The 19,969-nt window shown below is 39.2% G+C and overlaps 1 protein-coding gene across 1 annotated transcript in view; it reads right to left on the reverse strand.

The window, feature by feature from the left end:
• Window positions 1-58: 58 nt before the first annotated feature.
• LOC133128975 (collagen alpha-1(VI) chain-like) overlaps window positions 59-19,969 on the reverse strand; it is a 59,195-nt gene continuing 39,284 nt past the window's right edge. The window contains exons 19-36 of the mRNA XM_061242812.1: window positions 18,830-18,865; window positions 18,190-18,252; window positions 17,283-17,345; window positions 16,909-16,971; window positions 16,173-16,235; window positions 15,578-15,628; window positions 14,801-14,836; window positions 13,678-13,740; window positions 11,767-11,832; window positions 10,650-10,685; window positions 8,401-8,437; window positions 7,477-7,485; window positions 6,922-7,055; window positions 6,556-6,662; window positions 6,088-6,271; window positions 2,383-2,554; window positions 1,940-1,969; window positions 59-1,075 (exon numbers count right to left, since the gene is read on the reverse strand). Of these exons, the coding sequence (XP_061098796.1) occupies window positions 471-1,075; window positions 1,940-1,969; window positions 2,383-2,554; window positions 6,088-6,271; window positions 6,556-6,662; window positions 6,922-7,055; window positions 7,477-7,485; window positions 8,401-8,437; window positions 10,650-10,685; window positions 11,767-11,832; window positions 13,678-13,740; window positions 14,801-14,836; window positions 15,578-15,628; window positions 16,173-16,235; window positions 16,909-16,971; window positions 17,283-17,345; window positions 18,190-18,252; window positions 18,830-18,865 (1,818 nt within the window). The 3' untranslated portion in view covers window positions 59-470. The remainder of the gene's footprint in view (window positions 1,076-1,939; window positions 1,970-2,382; window positions 2,555-6,087; window positions 6,272-6,555; window positions 6,663-6,921; window positions 7,056-7,476; window positions 7,486-8,400; window positions 8,438-10,649; window positions 10,686-11,766; window positions 11,833-13,677; window positions 13,741-14,800; window positions 14,837-15,577; window positions 15,629-16,172; window positions 16,236-16,908; window positions 16,972-17,282; window positions 17,346-18,189; window positions 18,253-18,829; window positions 18,866-19,969) is intronic.

The following is a 19,969-nucleotide window of genomic DNA, read 5'->3' on the forward strand; positions in this document are numbered from 1 at the left end:
TTTGTTGGTTACTTTTCTCAGCGTAGCAAAGGTTTTGAAAAAATACAGATTAAGTGTCTTCACAGACTCATTTGATTGTTTATTAGTCAGAAGTTCTATTGGGGCTCCAATGACTAAAATTAAGATTACATTGATAGATTACGTTGAAGAAACAACCATATATTGTACACAAAGTCATCATGCTGCTTAATCCTCCATGCTGAAGATTTCTAGATCGGATAAGCAGTCAGACTTATCACAGCAGTCACACTTATCACAGAACAACAAACTGACAAACAGAACACTGAACGAACCAGTCGTATACACAAGATGCTAAAGAATGAGAGCAAAAATAAAACATGTTCTTGGAAAAGGGCCCCTGAAGAATCAACTTTTCTTTGGAAGAGAAATATATATTTATATATAGTATCCACAGTATAGGCCTATACTGTGTGTGCAGTCTGTTACACTTGAGGGTACAGGGAAATACCCTAGGCTTTTGATACTTTTCTTATTAAGCTCCGCATAGCTACTGTCTGGGCCAGGTCAGTGTAGCGTACCACCCGGTAAACAAGACTGTCCACAATGCGATAGTCAAAGTTGTCTGCTTCTCCAGTCACCAGCTGGCAAACTCCCATCTCGTCAAAAGTGTCCCCCACAGTTAAGGCCAGCAGTACCATCTTCTGGCTCAGTGTGGTGGCTGCTGCTCTAGGAATTTGGGCACGGGCAGAGGGTTTGGATCGTCCATCTGTGAAGACAACCACCTTCCTACGGACATTGGGCTGTCCATCCCACTGGATACCACTGTTCAGGAAGGCCAAAGCAGCTGGTAGGTCGGTGGCCTTGTCCATATAGCGTATGGAAGAAAGGCGGGCTTGCACATCCATCACTTGGCTGGTGAAGGGGACCTCCACCCTTTGCTGTTTGGTGTCACTGTACTGTACGATGGACAGCCGAAGGTCCCCTACTGGGTTTGAGGATAGCAGCATGCCCGCCACATTTGCCACATAGTCTCTGGTTCTCTCAAAATTCCTCCTGCCCACACTGGAAGATCCGTCAAGCATGAAGACGATATCTGTGCGCCCCTGAAATGTAGCTGGGAGAAATGGGCAAGTAGTGAAATTCACCCATTATTGCACCCCCCCCCCATCAATTTTGGACTTAAGATTTGCACATCCTAAACAACAAAAATATTGCCATTCAGAACATTTATTTGCAGAATCACAACTGGTTAAAATAGTAATAATACAGTGTTATACATAGATTTTTTAGATTTTTTACAAGAGCTGTATTGTCTTACATGAATAATGATGGGTAAATTTGCTGAGTACACATTCAAACACAAGTCAAAATATAAACATATTAATATATTTTATGTGTTTATTCTCTGATATTTATGTGTGAACTCATTCAGGGGAGTCAGTGACCCTATTCACAAGCTGTATTTGCCACTGAGCTGCAGACCTTCCCTACTTCATTCTACTGCCCAGAATTTTACAATTTAAAATGTTCCCCCATACCCTATTGTGCCATGTGCTGTAATACCGCATTTCTAACTTTACAGTCAATGTTTATTACTATAACATTTAAAATATAGCCTCTGATTAATTAAGCGCATGCATATATAATTTTATCTGCCAAAGAAATCTGTGGGTACATATCACTGGATATCCTGTCCCCACAGAATAAAGGATTCTTATAAATCCTTTATCAATTTACATTGCCAGAATGTGTTGCTTTTGACTGGGGCCATATACGACCCCAAAGAATATCATCACATAACTCCAAATTAAGGCAAAAAAATGTATTGTATTTATTGAGGACATGTTGGAATTTTGGAAGGATCAAATATATTACCATTAAGATGTCAATAAAAGTATGGTTGCTTGAGGTTTAAGAAGACTCTGGAATGCACTGAGAAAAAAACTGCTGTTGGTATGAAAATTAAGAAGAGACTCACCAGGACAGGAATAATCAGGACACTTCTTATCTGAAAACACATGGCAGGAGAATCAGGTGTGGGGAATAGGAAGATATCAACACACAGACTTAAGTTAAAAGTTTGAAAAACCTCTGCGGCTAAACTAAAAAAGTCACATCTATTTTCTAGACTGATTAATTGGAGTACTATTATTTTCAAATCACTTTGCTGATAGTTTTAGCCAGGGTGACTTTCATAACTTATGAGTACAATATCATTTTCTACAGCAAGATTTTGACTGAAGTAATCGGGCTGGATGCCTTATTTAAGCATAAAATGATAGTGACCCACACCACTGTGTCCCATATAGGATGCAAACCCACAAATTCCAAGTTACAGCCCTCTTCTGTAACCATTACAGCATTAAGATTGCTCTCAATGCACCTGTGACCCCAATGGCAGCGAGAATTGTGGTGGTATACCTTGGCATATATAACCAGTAACATTGTTGAGGAAGGCCTCTTCCACAAGCTGGGAATGGTCAGTGATATTCAAGTACAGGCCGGGCCGGGCCATTCCCAGGCAGGTGATTTCCTGCAGCATGGTGGCATGAGAACCTCTGCGGAAGATATCCCCAATGCCAATGCCAACAACCTGCAGGAGACAACATGGATGGGCTGTGCCTGTGTTGTATGGGTTTGTATTTTTAAATATACAGTATATGTATACCAATCAATCAATCAATCAATCAATTCAAGTGCAGAATCACCATGCAACATGGTCCCAATACACTTTACAAATAATGCAGATAAAAGATGCATTAAAGAAAAAGGAAGAAAGGAAAATAAATGTAATTTAATAACAATTTAAGAGATCAAATGTAAAATGTAGGATTTAAAACACAGTTAGGCCAATTTAAAACAGTATTAAAACAGTATTTATAGCACAGTTCTAGGGTAGGCTGTAATGAAGTGAGTAAAAGTATGTTTTTAGTCTTGATTTAAATGTTTCAACTGAACGTGCTTCTTTAACATGTAATGGAAGGCCATTCCAGAGATAAGGTGCATGATAGGCAAATGCTCTGTGACCAATGGATTTGTTCTTTACTGAAGAAATGACCAGAAGGTAGTGTGGTGCAAGACCATGCCAGGCCTTATAAGTTAAAAGAAGGACCTTAAAATCAGCTCTAGCTTGTACTGGTAATCAGTGAAGAGAAGCCAGAACAGGTGTTATATGTTCAAATTTCTTTAGTTTTTGTCAGGATTCTAGCTGCAGTATTCTGAACAAGCTGAAGACTTCAAATAGCACAACTGGGAAAACCAGAGAAAAGGGCATTACAATAATCAAGCCTAGAAGATACAAATGCCTGTATTAAGGTTTCAGCATCACGCAGGGTCGAATTTTAGCGATATTACTAATATGAAAAAATGCTGTCTTGGCAATAGCCTTGATACGAGACTGGAATGTCAGACGAGAATCAAAAATCACTCCAAGGTTTTTGATGGCCGGACGTTCAGAAATAATACAGCCATCAATGTTAACACTCAAATTCTCAAACAAGTGTCCATGTTTGGCTGGTCTAACAACTAATAACTCTGTTTTATCAGTATTTAACCGCAGAAAGTTCATACCCATCCATTTTTTAAATTTATTTCTGATACACATGCTTCTAAATTTAGGAGTTGAGAAAGGTCCTTTGGCTTTACAGGTACATATAGCTCTGTATCATCAGCGTAGCAATGAAATTTCATACCATATTTGCGAATGATGTCACCAAGGGGAAGCATATAAATAGAAAAAGGGCCAAGGACCAATCCCTGTGGTACACCAAACTTTACTTCAGAAAATTCTGAGATTGTATTATTGTAAATTACACATTGAGTTATATTTGCTACATAAGAATGAAACCAAGAAAGGACATCTCCTGCAAGCCAGTATGCTTCTCTAGGCGGCTGAGAACTATGCTATGGTCCAGGGTGTCAAAAGCTGTACTTAGGTCAAGAAGCGGCAACAATGCTGTTAAGTCAGAATCAACAGTAAGCAGCAGATCATTGATTACTCTGGTCAAGGCGGTTTCAGTAGAATAATGGGACTGACAGCCAGATTTAATTTTATCAAAAAGATTATTGTTGGATAGGTAGGCAGTAAATTGATCAGCAACAGCCCTTTCAAGTAATTTCAACATAAAAGGAAGATTGGAAATTGGTCCATAATTATTTAGAATTTGTGGATCCATGTTAGGATTTGTTCTACAACGGTTTCATAATGGCAGTTTTAAAAGCTGAGGGCACAGAGCCCATGGAGAGCGACTTATTGACAACATTGAGAATATGACAGGAAACAGTTCCTTAAAAAGACTCTTAGAGGGTATAGGGTCTAGTATGCAGGTTGTAGGTTTGGAAGCAGTTACCAAACTTGTAAAAGCTTCAGGGGAAATTATTTCAAACTGTGCATCCATCAAAGTAATGGATAGATCATAGCCATCATTCTGAGTGGAGTGTGGACCATTGATTTTATCTCTAATTGCATCAATCTTATATGTGAAGAATTTCAGAAAGTCATCAGCAATGAATGAAGAGCTATTTGCAGGGGCATTCTGTGTGAGTTTAATCACAGTATCAAACAGAAACCATGGATTATTTTTGTTAATGTTAATCAAGTTAGAGAAATATGCAGTCCTAGCAGTTGAGAGTGCACGTTTATACTCCTTAAAACTGTCGACCCAGGCAAGACGAGAAATCTCTTGTTTTGTCATACGCCACCTGCGCTCAAGCTTTCTGCAAATCTGTTTGAGTGCACGGGTGTCCTCTGAAAACCATGGCATTGATTTCATCCGGGTGTGTTTTCTTGTTGTAAGAGGAGGGACGGAATCAAGCATTTTAAGCAAGGCACTATTCAGGTTGTCTGTGAGATTATTAAGGGAATCAGAATTTACACTACAGGAGTCAAGTGCATCAGGTAAACACTCAGCCAGTATAGACCTAGCATTGCTGTCAATACGGCGATAATGCAAACTTCAAATCATCTGAGGACATGGAAGGTGCAGAATTAAGCTTCTTCAAGCTGATGTGCACTAGGTTTTTTGGTACTGAAAGGCTAGTAGGTTTTGCAAAATAGGTTTTTCAAACTGCATTATAGCGTTTGTCTGGTCTATTATTAATTGTAACAGGTATAGTATTGGTGGAGGAGGATAGTCAAATGCGAGTAGCATTATTAACAGAATAAAATATGTTGATTGCTAAGAATTGAGCACCCAGCGCACTGGGGTGAATGCCATCAAATCTGTAAAAGGACGAGCGGTTCCAAAAGAAAAAAAGACGTTATCGAAAAAACTAAATTATCATTGTACAATGTACAGGTGGACTGTAATCAAGTGTGGAGGGCTAATATCCTGATAAAACGATTTACACCGCTACTAAGAGGAGGGATAGGACCAGAAATGAACACACGCTTTCCACAATCTTTGAGTGAGTTAAAGAGGCAGGTAAAATCGCGTTTAAAAATTTCAGATTTTTCAGCGGAAACATCATTACAACCAACATGAACAATTACATTACGGGTGAGGGGGTACACAATTGTAGGGGGTAATTACAAGGGAATAGGGAGGAAGTGGGCGCAGCGAGGGCTCCGCTACTGAGGCAGGCGGAGGAGGAGAGTAAGCTCGGACCAAGTGTTCAACTGTGGGCCGAGGAGTGGATCTAGGTCCTGCCCGGTCTGAGAGTTTAGCCCTGATCGACGAGTTGCAGCCAGACGGGGGATGGAGAACTTCTGTTCAACTCTTCTGAACTTATATGATCACTTAAGTTAACTGTGGAATTAAGTAATGTCCAAGCCTGTGTCGGACCTGAATTATGTTCCCAGATTCAAGAAAAGATGAATCTACTTTGCTCATTTGCAAAATATAAACTTGTTATTCTGAAGATCGACAGCAGATGGATTGTTGAAAAAGGAGAGCTATCTGTCGTTCTCAGGTCTTGCTCAAGCATTCACAAAATATTTAGGATAGTTGGATAGGAAAGTGTACTTGAATCAAATTGGTCACCATTTAAAGGTGATATGATTCATCAAGTCAAGCAGCAAAAAAAAAAAAGAAGAAGACTCCATTCTTTGTCTCATGAACAAATCTGTCATCTGCTGCCCCACCCTCACTCATCTTTTTTCTTTTCTCAGTCGCACCCCTTGCTTACCCTGACATTGGGCAAATTGCAGAGAGAGGACAGTGGCTTGGAGTCCCGGGTGTCTGACCTGCCGTCTGTCAGCACAATGGCCACCTTACTGGACAGCTTGGAGCTGTCAAAGGCCCGGCGTGCAAAGTCTAGGGCTTCCCCAGTGTACGTGCCTCCAGCAATCCAGCGCATGTTCTTCACCGATCTGAAATCAGGAAGACAGGGCATTGCATTGTATGCAGGAGTATATGCTCTGCATTTGTAGTGTCCTGGTTGGCAAGATTGTATTTTAATCATATAATGTCATATATTTTTAGACCAATAGCTCGTGAAATACAGTTGCCACAGCTAAAAAATACAAAAAATCATGAATCATGTGCTGCAGTCTCTATTTTCGATTGCAGAGAAAATTTTCTTTGGTCATGTAAAAAGCTAATCACCAGATGTAAGTTATAGGAGGTCTATATGCATGCAGTGACAGAAGCTGACCTTTTAAGTTGAGACAGAGAGGTAATGTTGGGGTCATCCATGGACACCAGCTCCTGGGTCCCCTCATGGCTGTACTGTACCACACCCACTCGTGAACCAGGCTCATTCTGAACACAGAAGTCCCCTTTGAGTTTTGTTTATTGTACGAGTGGTTCATTTTATTCTCTGAATTATATAAACACAGGGAAAGCTAAATTTGCTGTGCCATCGAGTGGCACAAAATTGAAATATACAAATTGTTGAAAATTAGATACTGATAGGGTATCCCGATAGTAGGAGTGCTGTCAAGGCCAGAATATGCTAGAATATGCCACAAGTGTGTAACATAAATTCTACCGAGACATGTGATTTCATTAGGGGACTGACCTTATTCTTGCTGAACTTGGTGATCTTGTTGATGATGCGAATGATGAACTCCTTCTCCAGAGTGAAGTTCTGTAGACCCACGCTCTCTGAGCTGTCCAACACGAACAGCAGCTTCACTGCTCCACACTCGCATTCTGGGAGAGCAGGGGTTACACAGACACCCCAGAGCCAGGAATGGATGAGGTGAATTTGAGGCTTAATCCTATTCTCAGTCATTTTGTAAGAAATGGAAATTGATCAGGGATTAATGCTTTGTGCCTGAATCTATTGAGCTTATTGTATTGTTCATAATTAGCCTAATATTAGAATAATTCAGCAGAAGACTAATTGCACAATATATGACTGTGAAGAAGGTGTCCATGTATTTAATGCGATTTGATCTCCAGCCTGGGACAATCCTTTTAGATCCCTCTAAGGTCCTAACTAGTAACAAAATCCTATGGGCTCTTAGATATTATCTGTACTGAATGTGGACATTCTTTAGGGATCCTACAGTGTACGGACACCGATTGTCAGCATGGCTGTTGCTAGACCTTGTGGGGCTCACACACTTACCACAGCAAGCTGAAAAAAACAGAACATTACACAATATTAAAGCCAAACCCAAACATATTCAATATTCAACATATTGAAATGATGACACAAAGAGCAAGCTGTTGCTTTCAGAGTGCTTGTAGAACATGTCCCATCAATATTATGAAGACTCCTTAAGGGATGCAACAAACCATTTGGGAAAAAAGGACTGAAAATTATTAGCCAGAGCAAGCTGTAACTTTACCTTCCTGCCAAACTTTGGTTATTGAAACTATGTATGGAGTAGTTGCTGAATGGAAATAGAGATTTTAGGCAATTATTTACATTGAATTTGCCAGTAAGCTGAGAATGAAAGCCAGAAACACTAAAAGAAAATACAGATAATTAAACTCCATTTTGAGGACTCAAAAACTTTTGGTAAGGAGAAAACTTTCTCCTTACTAAATAAAAACTCACTCAAGATCATACTTTCTCCTTACCAGGCAAAAAAGGTAAATGCATTCAAAAGATCCATTTTGGATTCTTGACTCTCTTTAAAATTTTGGGCCCTCATAATTTTCACTCCCATCTGGTGGAAATTGCTGCTTGAGTGTTGTTTGGAGTTCCATAAACTATGAGCTCAAAAATGGGAAAAGTCTGCTGACAACCAGCTAAAGTAAATTGAGTGCTGTAGTTAAGAACTGACAAGAAAGCTGCCATATGTTATGTTACAGTACAAATATTTATACCATAGAAATTCAGGATTAGTTAGAGTATCATGCTTGTTCACACAAATACTGCATGAAGAGGTATTTTGAGTGTTTGTTACTTTAGGTGCTCTTTAGGACTTATAATAATAAATGCTTATGAAAGAGAAGCCTCTCAACTACCCAGTCACCAAAACAGAGACCACAACACCACAAAACAGGCAGCAAAAGGAAAATCAGTCTCATGTGTTGTACTCACAGCAGAGTTTCTGAATCACTTCCAGTATTTCACATTCCTGTAAGAATAAATCTGTTCAAAGCTTTTAAGAGGGATAAAACATGTTTTTTTTTTTCATTTATGACAGAAAAAAAGCTCACATAATGGTCAAAAAAGAGAAATATCTACACTTGCTCCACTAATGCAAACAATTTTTTTTTATTAAAAAAAGTGCTCCATCTCTTTAGACCACAGATGCACAACAAGGGCCAATCCTTCTGCTCTGAATGATGTAATTATTATGAATTTGCTTTATTATTATTATTAATCATATCTTAATCAGTCATTTGTATAAGCACCAGCTACAGCCACAGGCTGCAATTGTATCTAAAGATTTTACTGTGCGCAAGTACATGAGTGAACTAGTGTAGTTATAGAGCGGTCAAAAAACTGACACAAGGGCAATTGGCAGGAACAAAAAAAACAAAACAGAATGCAGACAGGGCTGTCCTGGACTGGAAGTGACCAGGGATCATCAACTCTGGCACTCAAATCCAAATCCAGCCTCGGTTTTCCTTTCTTCTGGGCATTTAGTGCTGCTGATTGGCTGGACTGTCTTCACTCCTGACTCCCAGGTAAAGGGAGGGTGGAAAATCAGCAGTTCTTGGCCATTGTGAACCGTGAGTTGCTGATCTCAGGTTTAGACCATCAGTTCCAAGAATGAATGAACACACACATTAAAGTGACTGTAAATGTACATTGGCATTACATTGTATGTAGTCATTCTGGTATGTATTATGCATCAGCAAAAATATAGAAAGGAAATACACTGTAATGTAGACTGATAAAAGTCAAAACCTTTTTGTGTATTCCTATGTGAGGATTAAATGGATGGTGTTCAATTTATTACCAGTTATCTGAGCTATTGGGTCATAAGAATTCCCTGACTTAATGGCAATGAGTTTCATGAAATTTGTAGCACGCGTTTTGTGGTAACATGGTGGTGCAGTGGATACACAGTTGCCTCCCAATGACAACATACTGGGTTTGAATCCCAACCGGGGCCATTCTGTGGTGGGCTTACATTTTGCAATCGTTCTACCAACCTTTTGGAAGGCCACTTTACAGTCACTTAGTTATTATAGCCAATCAACATGGCTGCATGGCTACTAAGGTTAACAATGAATAATAATAAAATGTATCTTTACCATGTGGGGGGTGGTGTTGACAGCAAATTGCAAATTGGGAGGGGGTGGATTTTGTGTTGGACCAGAAGATGGTATGAGAGTATGGTGCTGGGGTACGGCAATTAGATAGATCCAATATCTTTAATCATTCTAATCTCAATTCTAGATGAATTTGCCTTCTCAAGATCATGTAAACTCACTTGCTGTGTCTTTATTTGACCAGAAGGTGGCAATATACTCTTGACGCAAGAGACTTGCACCTCCCACCCTAAAAAAAATAAGAAAAAAATAAAGATCTGACAGAGAAGAAGCAGGGTGTCCTGCTTCAGTAAAATGACCAAAAAAGAAGAAGAGGGATTCACTGTGTATTACTATTTTTAGAAAGAATACATTTTAGAAAAAACGAAAACTTTCAAAACATTTATTTAACCTATTCTTCATTCATCGCATTTAAAAAAATGGAACCTTTTTAAAACCATGCACTGAAATTTTCTGTGCAGTTTTCTTTACACTGAAACTGTCTGCCATTTTGTCTGCAGAAGTTCAAGATCTGGCCATGCTCTTGCAATTGTGCGTTGCACTTTAGACCAAGCACCAAGATCCTTAAAACTGAGCGTGCATTGACTCTAGTGGCTGTGTATCTAGTTGATTGCCCATGATATTTAAGGTGTGTGTACCGTCATTCATTCTGGGAACTGATGATGGTCTAAAGCAGGACTGACCAATCCTGTAGGTTTTAATTTCAACAATAATTTGGCACAGCTGATTCTACTAATTAGCAGCTCAACAATATCTTGAATGTGGTGTGGACAGTAGATCCCAAGGAAATGGACCAAAATGTATTTTGCAAGCACACTATTTTTATCACTCTAGAGTACTTTTTATGACTGAAATGCATTAAAGTACTGATATTTCTCATTTTGACCAATATGCATTTCCTTTGTTTGATAATCTATAAATCTTTTTGAATCCTATTAATACAGTAGACTGATAGTGGTAAAATGTATTTGCTGACTTGAATTTTCTCGTCATCAATGACAAAGGAACTGAAAGCACAATTTTACATGAGCATCAACGGCCCCATGTCCCTCTCTGGGTACTCACATCTGCCCCCGGGTGTCCCACAGGTCCTGGTGCCCCCTAGGAGAAGAAGCAGTCTCATACGATGACCGTAATGTGAATTATAATCAGATGGTTCACAGATTTTTTTTCATTAAGATAAAGATCAATTCCATTGACAAATTGAAGGTGGGTGTTGAAAAAGCAGTGTGGCTGCATCTGAAATCGCATATCTTACTATTTAGGATGCCAAAATAGTATTACTATGTTTCAAACCATGACTGTATAAAAGTGTGTGCAAAAGCTACCTGGATGATACACTGCATTCGAAATATTGAAGTGTGCAAACGCTGGACACTATTCTGCAAGTACGCAATTATTACCTTTAACTATGCTTAGCAGAATGTAGTCAATGGATATATTAACGTTTTAAATCTTTTTTTTTCTGTTTTCATTACACAATGTTACATCAACTACATTACATTACATTTGGCAGATCTCTGGCTTATCCAGAGCGACGTACAACAAAGTGCATACCCATAATCAGGGATAAGTGCACTGAAAAACCCTAGAGGGAAGTACAATTTCAACTGCTACCTGCACAACAAAGATAAGAACCAGGGCCTATTTGATTTATTTTTTTTAAACCGCAACACACAAAAGTATGAACAAACCCCTTAACTTGCCAAACACTGCTTAACTAGCCAAACTAAAACATCCTGATACATAAGTCAATCACAGAAAGACAACAATTAAGGTTTACAGGGAGGTAGGGAGAGACAGGGAGAGGTGCTGCTTGAAGAGGTGCATCTTAAGTTTGCGCTTGAAGGTGGGGAGAGATTCTACAGTTCTGACCTCAACGGGGAGTTCATTCCACCACCGTGGAGCCAGAACATACAGTAGTTGTGAGCGGGAGGTGGGAGTTCGGAGAGGGGGAAGTGCCAAGCGGCCTGTGGAGGCTGAACGAAGAGGTCTGGCAGGGGTGTAGGGGCTGCCATCATCAACACGCACTGTGTTTTATGTGTCTGCATTCTATGACAACCTAGTATGTCTGAAAATCCATCTTACTTTTTGCTCGTATACTAAAACCGCCTTATGTTCACCAAATATTAGTATCGTGCGTAGTGTTTGATTTCAGATGCAGCCAGTGTAATACACTTACATTTTCCCCTGGTAAACCAGGATAACCTTTGGGTCCACTGGCTCCCTCCTTACCGGGCACATCATTCTATCAAAAAAAAGGACACTATAACTGTTTTCCTGGAGGAAACCCACAGGAAACACATGGGAAACAGGCACACAGAAAAGCCCTACCCTGGCATTTGAACCTGGGACCTTCTTGCTGAGAGGCGACTACAGTGCTATCCACTGCACAACTGTGCCACATCCCGTGTCTAATGAATATTTTTAAATACAATATTTTGATAAGGGTCAGTGGGTATTCAGTGACCCACACTGAATGAATTGCTGGAAGCAAACAGAGCATAGAAATACAGTGCAGTTAGGCACCTGTATAACATTCTGTACAGATATGATTCTTTCAAAAATAATTCAATGAAAGGTCCTAAATAAACGTACTATACATTTTCCCCTGGTAAACCAGAATAACTTTTGGGTCCTCTGGCTCCCTCCTTACTGGGCACATCATTCTATCAAAAAAGAAGACACTATAACTGTGTTATAACTGTAGAAGGCAAGAGTACAGCAAGAGTAAAACTCCTGAGATTTTCTGCCCATCAGTAGAGCCTTTCTGGACTCAAGTGGACTCAAAAGTGTATAAAATATTATCATGCATTATAGTCAGATTAGCATTTGAATTTAGAAAAATAGCTTCAATCCAGAACATTTCTTCAAATGAAATCTATCTGGTTACATTTCTTAAGTGAAATTCAGTTATTTATTTTCATTCAAATTAATGCAATAATTCCACATGTATGTGTTGGAAATATTTCATGCTAACTTAATTTGTGTGGCATGATGAGGTCAATGCTTTGTTTATGACTGGATGGCATGTGTTGATTGTTGATGCTGGGGCCAGAAGCTGAAAAGTTTGTGATTAATAAGTTGGTGAATGATACACAATACACAAACATATACACAATACACAAACATATTTCAGGCTTATCCCAGCATGCATTTGGTAGGTATGCACCTGGGACAGCTGGTCAATCCATCGCAGGTGTCACAAACACAGGTGTTCACTTGCACACGCATGCCTGCAGGCAATTTTAGAGTCTCCAATTAGCCTAACTTGGATGTCTTTGGACTGTGGGAGAAACTGGAGTTCCTGGAGGAGACCCACAGGAAACACATGTGAAACAGGCACACAGAAAAGCCTTGCCCTGGCATTTGAACCTGGGACCTTCTTGTTGAGAGGCGACTACAGTGCTATCAACTGCACAACTGTGCCACATCCTGTGTCTAATGAATATTTTTAAATACAATATTTAGATACGGGTCAGTGGGAATTTAGTGACCCACACTGAATGAATTGCTGGAAGTAAACAGAGCATAGAAATACAGTACTGTGTCAAAAGTTAGGCACCTGTATAACATTCTGTACAGATACGATTCTTTCAAAAAGAATTCAATGAAAGGTCCTAAATAAACGTACTATACATTTTACATTACATTTTAGTAATTTGGCAGAATAGGTAAAAAACATTTTGTGACCACCCTTTGGCGTTAAAACTGCATCACTTCTCTAGATGGAGATAGCCAACGCTGTCCTGCAGTTCTATAAGACAATCAGCAGGGAGGTTATTCCAAGCAAGTTGGAGAACTTGCCACAGTTCTTCCGCAGACTTTGGTTGGCTCCTTGCTTCTGATCTCAGACAGCCTTGATCAAGTTTTTATGTAAAAAGTAGTCAATTGCTTACAGAAATTTGTTTATGTATTTATTTATTTAAATACAAAAATGTCTCTGTAAAATTAAATATTTTGGAAAATGAACATTTGGAAATCTCAAATGTTTTCTTTTATACTAAGACACACACAAAAATAAACATATAAATAATAATGTCTAGGGTGCCTAAGACTTCTGCACAGTACTGTACAAGGAAAAAGGCCTTACATCATTGCCTCGGTCACCCGGCTGCCCCGCGTCTCCCTTCAATCCAGGGAAACCCCTGATTCCCTGTTAGCAATAGAAGAAATGCAGACACTGGGGCAGAAAATCACACACCACAGTAACTTAACACACAACAGATCCAGAGATGTAGTGGAACCAGTGTATAACTGGGGATTAAATCCAGTTGCATGATCAAAAAAGTCTTGTTCATGTCTTATTTGTTTTTTTTTTAAAGCATGCTTTGTCTAAGCACAATGCTAAATGAGATGAACAATGCAACTGGCTCTACTCCAAAATCCCAACTCCCCAAGATTTCATTATTGGCTTAAAAAAATAAAGAATCTAACAGGACACACCAAGAAACACCTGTCAGTCACATGTTCCAATACATTTGCTCACCTAAAAATTGAGTGGTCTGATACGATATGTTCAAAGTTGTTTCTAGATAAAAATACCAAGAAATAAAATCTGAAATTTGGATCTCATGCACATCGTTTGACCTGAAACTCAATTGTCTTCAGTGTATAGCAAAAACAAAGGAATTGACCTAGCTGTTCCAATACTTTTGGAGATATTTTATTTCTTGAATGAGTATGGATTAAAACGATTGCAAATATTTAATCTCTGTCTGGGTTTCAATCCCAGTGAGAGGGGGTCCTTACAGAATGTGAGGACAAAAAGTACACACACAAAATTGTGACAAAAATGTGTTTGCCAAAAAATACCATTTAATTAGAAATCCAAGCTCATAAAAACGTATTGCTAGCATATGAAGAACAACAACCATAACTGAGCTTATGACTATTATTTCCTATATGTGACTGAGTGTCTGTGTGACTTTATACTTTTGTTTATTGTGGCAGCAGTAATTTAGAACAGAACTTTCCAGACTAGAGTCCCCTTGCTCATGCTGTATGTGCCTGTTAGCATGCTGGGAAGAAAACTGAACATAGTATGCCCTCCTTTAATAACTTAAATGTGTGGACACTATGTTCAGTGTTCTACTGAACGTAGTGTTTAAGATTAATTGTTGGTGTGTTTTTCTTTTTGTAGAAATGTTGTATGTATGGTCAATGGTATTATATACAGAAGAGTCATCAAGGGTAATTACAGTTAGAGTACTTACCTTGGGACCTGGAGTGCCTCGCACACCAGGAAATCCCTGTGAAGTGTTATCGCATTAATGCAAGCCTTCTTTTCAAAATATACAGTGCAAGTGATAATATACAAGAAAATCAGCCATCATGAGCCAAACCAAACACTTAAACACTGGGGGAAGTGATTAATGATCAAAGAATTTGGTGAAAGAATTTTCTAAAATTGGTCTCTTTACCAAGGAAGTCTGATTTCAATGCGAGAATGAGGGAGAAGACAGGCATGTTCAGTGCAGGATTGTTTGCTCATGTAAGCCAAAAACACAGCTGTGTCATCTTTAAATTTCCAGATTCCAGTGCCCCCTGACACAGCTCTTTACTTATGAAATGCAAACTACATCTGGGCTGGGACCAAATACATCAACTGACCTGGTCACTTACCAGTGACCCCAGTTCTGAAAATGTAAACATAAACAACCAATGGCTAGTATTCAATTTGTCATCATTAGCAGTAACCAGACAAGAGCTGATTTTATGCCCAACCCTCAGGCTTGTTCTTGTTTGCATCAGTTATTGAGTTCCAAACCACTTCCTTCCTCCCTGCACCATTCAGAAAAAACTGCTAGGTAGCTATTTGCATCTGATATTCCGAGAAGGGCTGAGTAAGGATCAACAGTTCATGTCAGTGAGTGTAGGTGGGAGTGTGTTAGAGGTTTGACCCATTCTTTTAATATGGTGGCAATTATGATGATGATAATGATGCTATTCATACAACTAAAGGATGGCTACTGATTGGTGGAAATGGTGACCTGGAAACCCGCGTATCCAGGTTGTCCTTGACCCTGTGCACCGTTGTCCCCCTGTGGATTGACCAAGAGAAAATCAGAAAATAAATCAGGCTCCTGCCACTTGCTGATGACAAGCACAACATTTAATGAATAGACAAAAACTGCCATGCCTAATATTTTTTCTCCATATTAGAAATGGGAAATTATATTTCTAGGCTCCTCTTATTGTTACAATGTCCTATGTCAAAGGTGAATTCACACACTGGAACAGTGACCCAGGAACATTATAACATTACTTTGTATTGTTTTCAAATGTGGACAATATACATGAAGAAACCCTCAGAGTAAGAACTTTGCTTTGTGGGAACTACCAAATTAGCTGGAGACACAAAACAAGCCTACCATCCCTCTGTTACAGTATGACTGCTGCAGAGATGTTGTAAAACTTTTATTATATTCCAGGATGTGTTTCTTAAAAGGTCAGACCATCAAGATTAATTTGCCATGGCTTTTACAGTTTTCTCCTCTTTTACCTTAACATTCCCCACTGTTGAATTGACTACCCATGGACACAGAACCTGTATTTCAAATGAAGAACCTTCTTAAGGACACTCACTCTCTCACCCATAGGGCCTGCATCTCCTGTAGAGCCTGGCTGTCCCCTAGAACCTGTGGTTCCCTATAGTAAGAGAACCAACAGTAGAAAGTGTGACTGACAAGTACATAAAAATGTTTTTTGCCTTGGACAATCCAAAATATGACCCTGTGTAAGCATTTTAAACACTTGTTAGGGTGAGAAAACAGATCTCAGAAGTAAAGCATGGTAACTGAGATCAGAAAGCCATTCAAAGGCTAAACAGTACACTGCATCATTCTCCAAAAGCATAATAAACAACATCATATAAACAATGCATTACTCTCCAATAAATATTACGTACAGTATTTCATAACATATTCCCCTGTCTAGTTCTTACACATAAAGCAACAGTGTAACATGATGCATGGGGCTTGAATTTGGATTGTAATGCTGTGGGTGGGATTCCTGGCTGGGGCGCTGTCATTCAACCGTTGGGCTGCCATTCTACTCATGGGCAGAGAACTTAATCTGAATTACTTCAGAAAAATATCTAACATAAATTGTGGACATGGGTGTAACAAAGAATTCTCATCTGTGCAGATAAGAATTCTTATCTGTCTCCAGATAAGAGTGTCTGCAAAAATGTAAATGTACACTGTTTACCTATTCTGTATGTGTCATGTAATGTATCACTTGCAGTATTAAGATTATGAGGTCAGCTTCTCCTCATTGGACCACACTACATGCGTTGAATAGTCATCCATGTCATCCTTACCGGAAGTCCGAGAGAACCCGGTTCCCCTTTGTAACCCTTCAGACCACGAACACCAACAAGACCCTGCAGGACCCATCCAGAGACAGAGATACATTCTCTATACAAAAACACTCAAGAGGAAATAATTTATTTTCATTGTCAAAGATGGCAAAGACATTTGGACAAGTTTGTTTTTTTTCTCACAGAATTACTCGAGAAAGAAACCAGGATCCCCACTGACATTTGATAAGATCACAAACCCTCAGGTCAATAGCCCACAGTCGCATGTTGAGAGTCACACACCCTCAGGTCAATAGCCCACAGGTCTCAGTAATTTTATACTGCGCCTTCTTTCCCCACTACTGTTTTAATGCAAAAAGTCTGGTTGGACTCACTGCGTCGCCTATTTCTCCAGATGGCCCCTCATGCCCCTGAGCTCCAATGGGACCAGGATCACCCTGGAGGAGGAAAGGGAACAGTGGGAGAATCCTTGGGAAAAGGAATGCATTCAGATAACTTCAGTTTTGTTGCAATTACCATGCAACAAAAGCAACCAAAGGTCTCCTGAACTTCTCTGAGACATCTCCAATGAGAACAGTGACGTAATACTTGGTGGTTAGAGACTTGTGGATCTCACCCAATAACAATGTGGGAGTGGGGCCACTAGAGTGGTGCTTCTCATAAAAAATGATAAACTCTTCTAATAATTCCAAGATATACAGAAAAGGGAAATAAATAAAAGCATAATTTAATACTGCCTGAAATCTCAGAAAGAGTGCCCATAAACCTGTACAAATTATGCTAAGAGTTTTTTGAGACATACAGAGCCCAAGCAAAGTAGACAGCCCTCACAAGACAGAATGCTGAATGCATGTTACAGTGCATTAAAGCACTACAAAGCCACACATTTAGAGTTTAGAGTTTAAAATGGAATTAAGGTGTTCTAGGAAGGAACAAATTTTTAAAGCACAAAATGACAAGACATCTCCCTGAGGTGAACATAGTTGTAAGCAGCCTTTGTTCAGTGACCAAATTTCTTATTCATTCAGACTAATTACAATTTTCTTTACTCATGTGGACCAGCTATCAAATGGAATCAGTCCAAACATCTGTGTGTGTAAGATAGTTCCTGTACTTAAGAACTTAATGTTTAACAGACATCCTGGGAAGATTACAACTTTGTGGTTCAGTACCATATGACTAATCAGACATAATTCTTTTGATTATCTACTACATAAAGAAGAAAACTATTTTCCTGTAAAGTACTCGGTACTCAGTGTGGAAGCATGGCCTCAGCCTCACCTTATCCCCCTGGACTCCTCTGATTCCAGGGGGCCCTCTGATACCAATCTCCCCCTTCTTGCCCTGTCGGGGGGGGGGGGGGGGGGGGGCGGGGGTGAAAACAAGAAAACCACCAACAGATGTGACAGCAGATTTGTAGATTTCATATGAAATCAGCCATGCAGCAGTGAAGGTCATTCACATTCAGATGTGTGGTGGCCTGTTGTGTAGTCCTTAAGGTACATGACTAGAACACGCAAGGCCGGTGGTTCGATCCCCGGGGAGATCCGTTCGATGCTCCAGGGGAGGATTGTCCCCTGCTTAGTCTAATCAACTGTACATTGCTCTGGATAAGAGCATCTGCCAAATGCAATTAATGTAATGTAATGTAATGCAATGTAATGTAATGTAATGTAATGTAATGTGCCCCGGAAACACATGACTAGCCAGACATCAGTCCCTTGATAATCTATTAAATAAACATTTTTGTTCTTGTAAAGGATAATCAGATAATGATAATATCATCCAGAAGGAAAGATTTCTGAAAGATTTTCTGAACAATTTAAACATAATGTTTTTGGCAAAAATGATTGGAAGACAACATAATGGCTCCAGCTTTGTTATTCATCCCACTTTCTGAGGCCAGTGAAACATCTCATACCATTGCACCAGGTGCGCCAGTCCTGCCAATGTCCCCCTGGGAAGCAATGAACAAGAAGATACTTTCAGCAGAAATCACAGATAAGATTTCCTGTTCTTCCTACCTGTCTATACTCTATGCATTGACAGCCATATACGGTACTGTATCTTCTGATTACCCTATTTAGAGACATTTAGGAATTGCCTATGATTGCCAGTATTTCACATGCTGAAAATATATCAAAATATATCTTGAATATATCACCTATCAATCCTAATCGAAATTGAGCTTAATTAAAAAAGTAAAGCTGGCAAATGGCAAATATTTTTTTACACAGATAGTGTGCCTGGTTACAGTCATTTTTTCTGAAATGTGACATACACATTGTGATGTGAAGTTAAGCTCAGTATAACTGGTTTTGTTTGCCAATCTAAGCCAGACTCCTCCAAAATATCTTGTGAGACTGATGATGAATTATAAACATTCCTCCTGAGTGTTCACCAGTTGAGGAAACAGGTGGAGACTATTTATTCCTTAGCCTGATGATGCATGTGCTTTTCAGTTCATGTTAATGGATGAATACACTGCAAATGCATATGAAAACATCACTCTATCCAAGTGCTATGGATGAGTGTTTGTGTAGCCTTATATATTGAGTTTCTGTATGTACTGACAGAATGAATGTTTACTACAGTGTGTACATAATTATACTATAGTCCCAATATCTAATCCTCATTCAGCCTCCTTTGGCTGCAATCTGCTGGCTAACCACCAAATTTTTCCTGTGAAATCACAAAATACAAAATTTTAAGAGATGGGTGATGATTATGCAGTAAATGGCAAACATAAATCAAATGATTTATTTACCTCTTTAGCAACCAGTACAGTAAAATACAATAAAAAATATTTCCCAGCAGCACTCTTGGCATATCAGAAAATAACCAACATGAAATTAATTAGCCTTTTATAGCCTTTTTTCCTGTAAAATAGACACACGGTATAAATGTATCATAGCCTGTAAAATAGACACACGGTATGAATTTAGCATGATTGTACAAAGAAAGTGTAATAACCATGACCGAGATGAGTTTGCTTACTTAAGGATATATAAACACACACCACTGTTATTTTCCAGTGAGTGGTTAGAATTTAAAGACTTGT

This window comes from Conger conger, chromosome 1 (assembly GCF_963514075.1).
Source record: "Conger conger chromosome 1, fConCon1.1, whole genome shotgun sequence".
NCBI classification, from domain to species: Eukaryota; Metazoa; Chordata; class Actinopteri; order Anguilliformes; family Congridae; genus Conger; species Conger conger.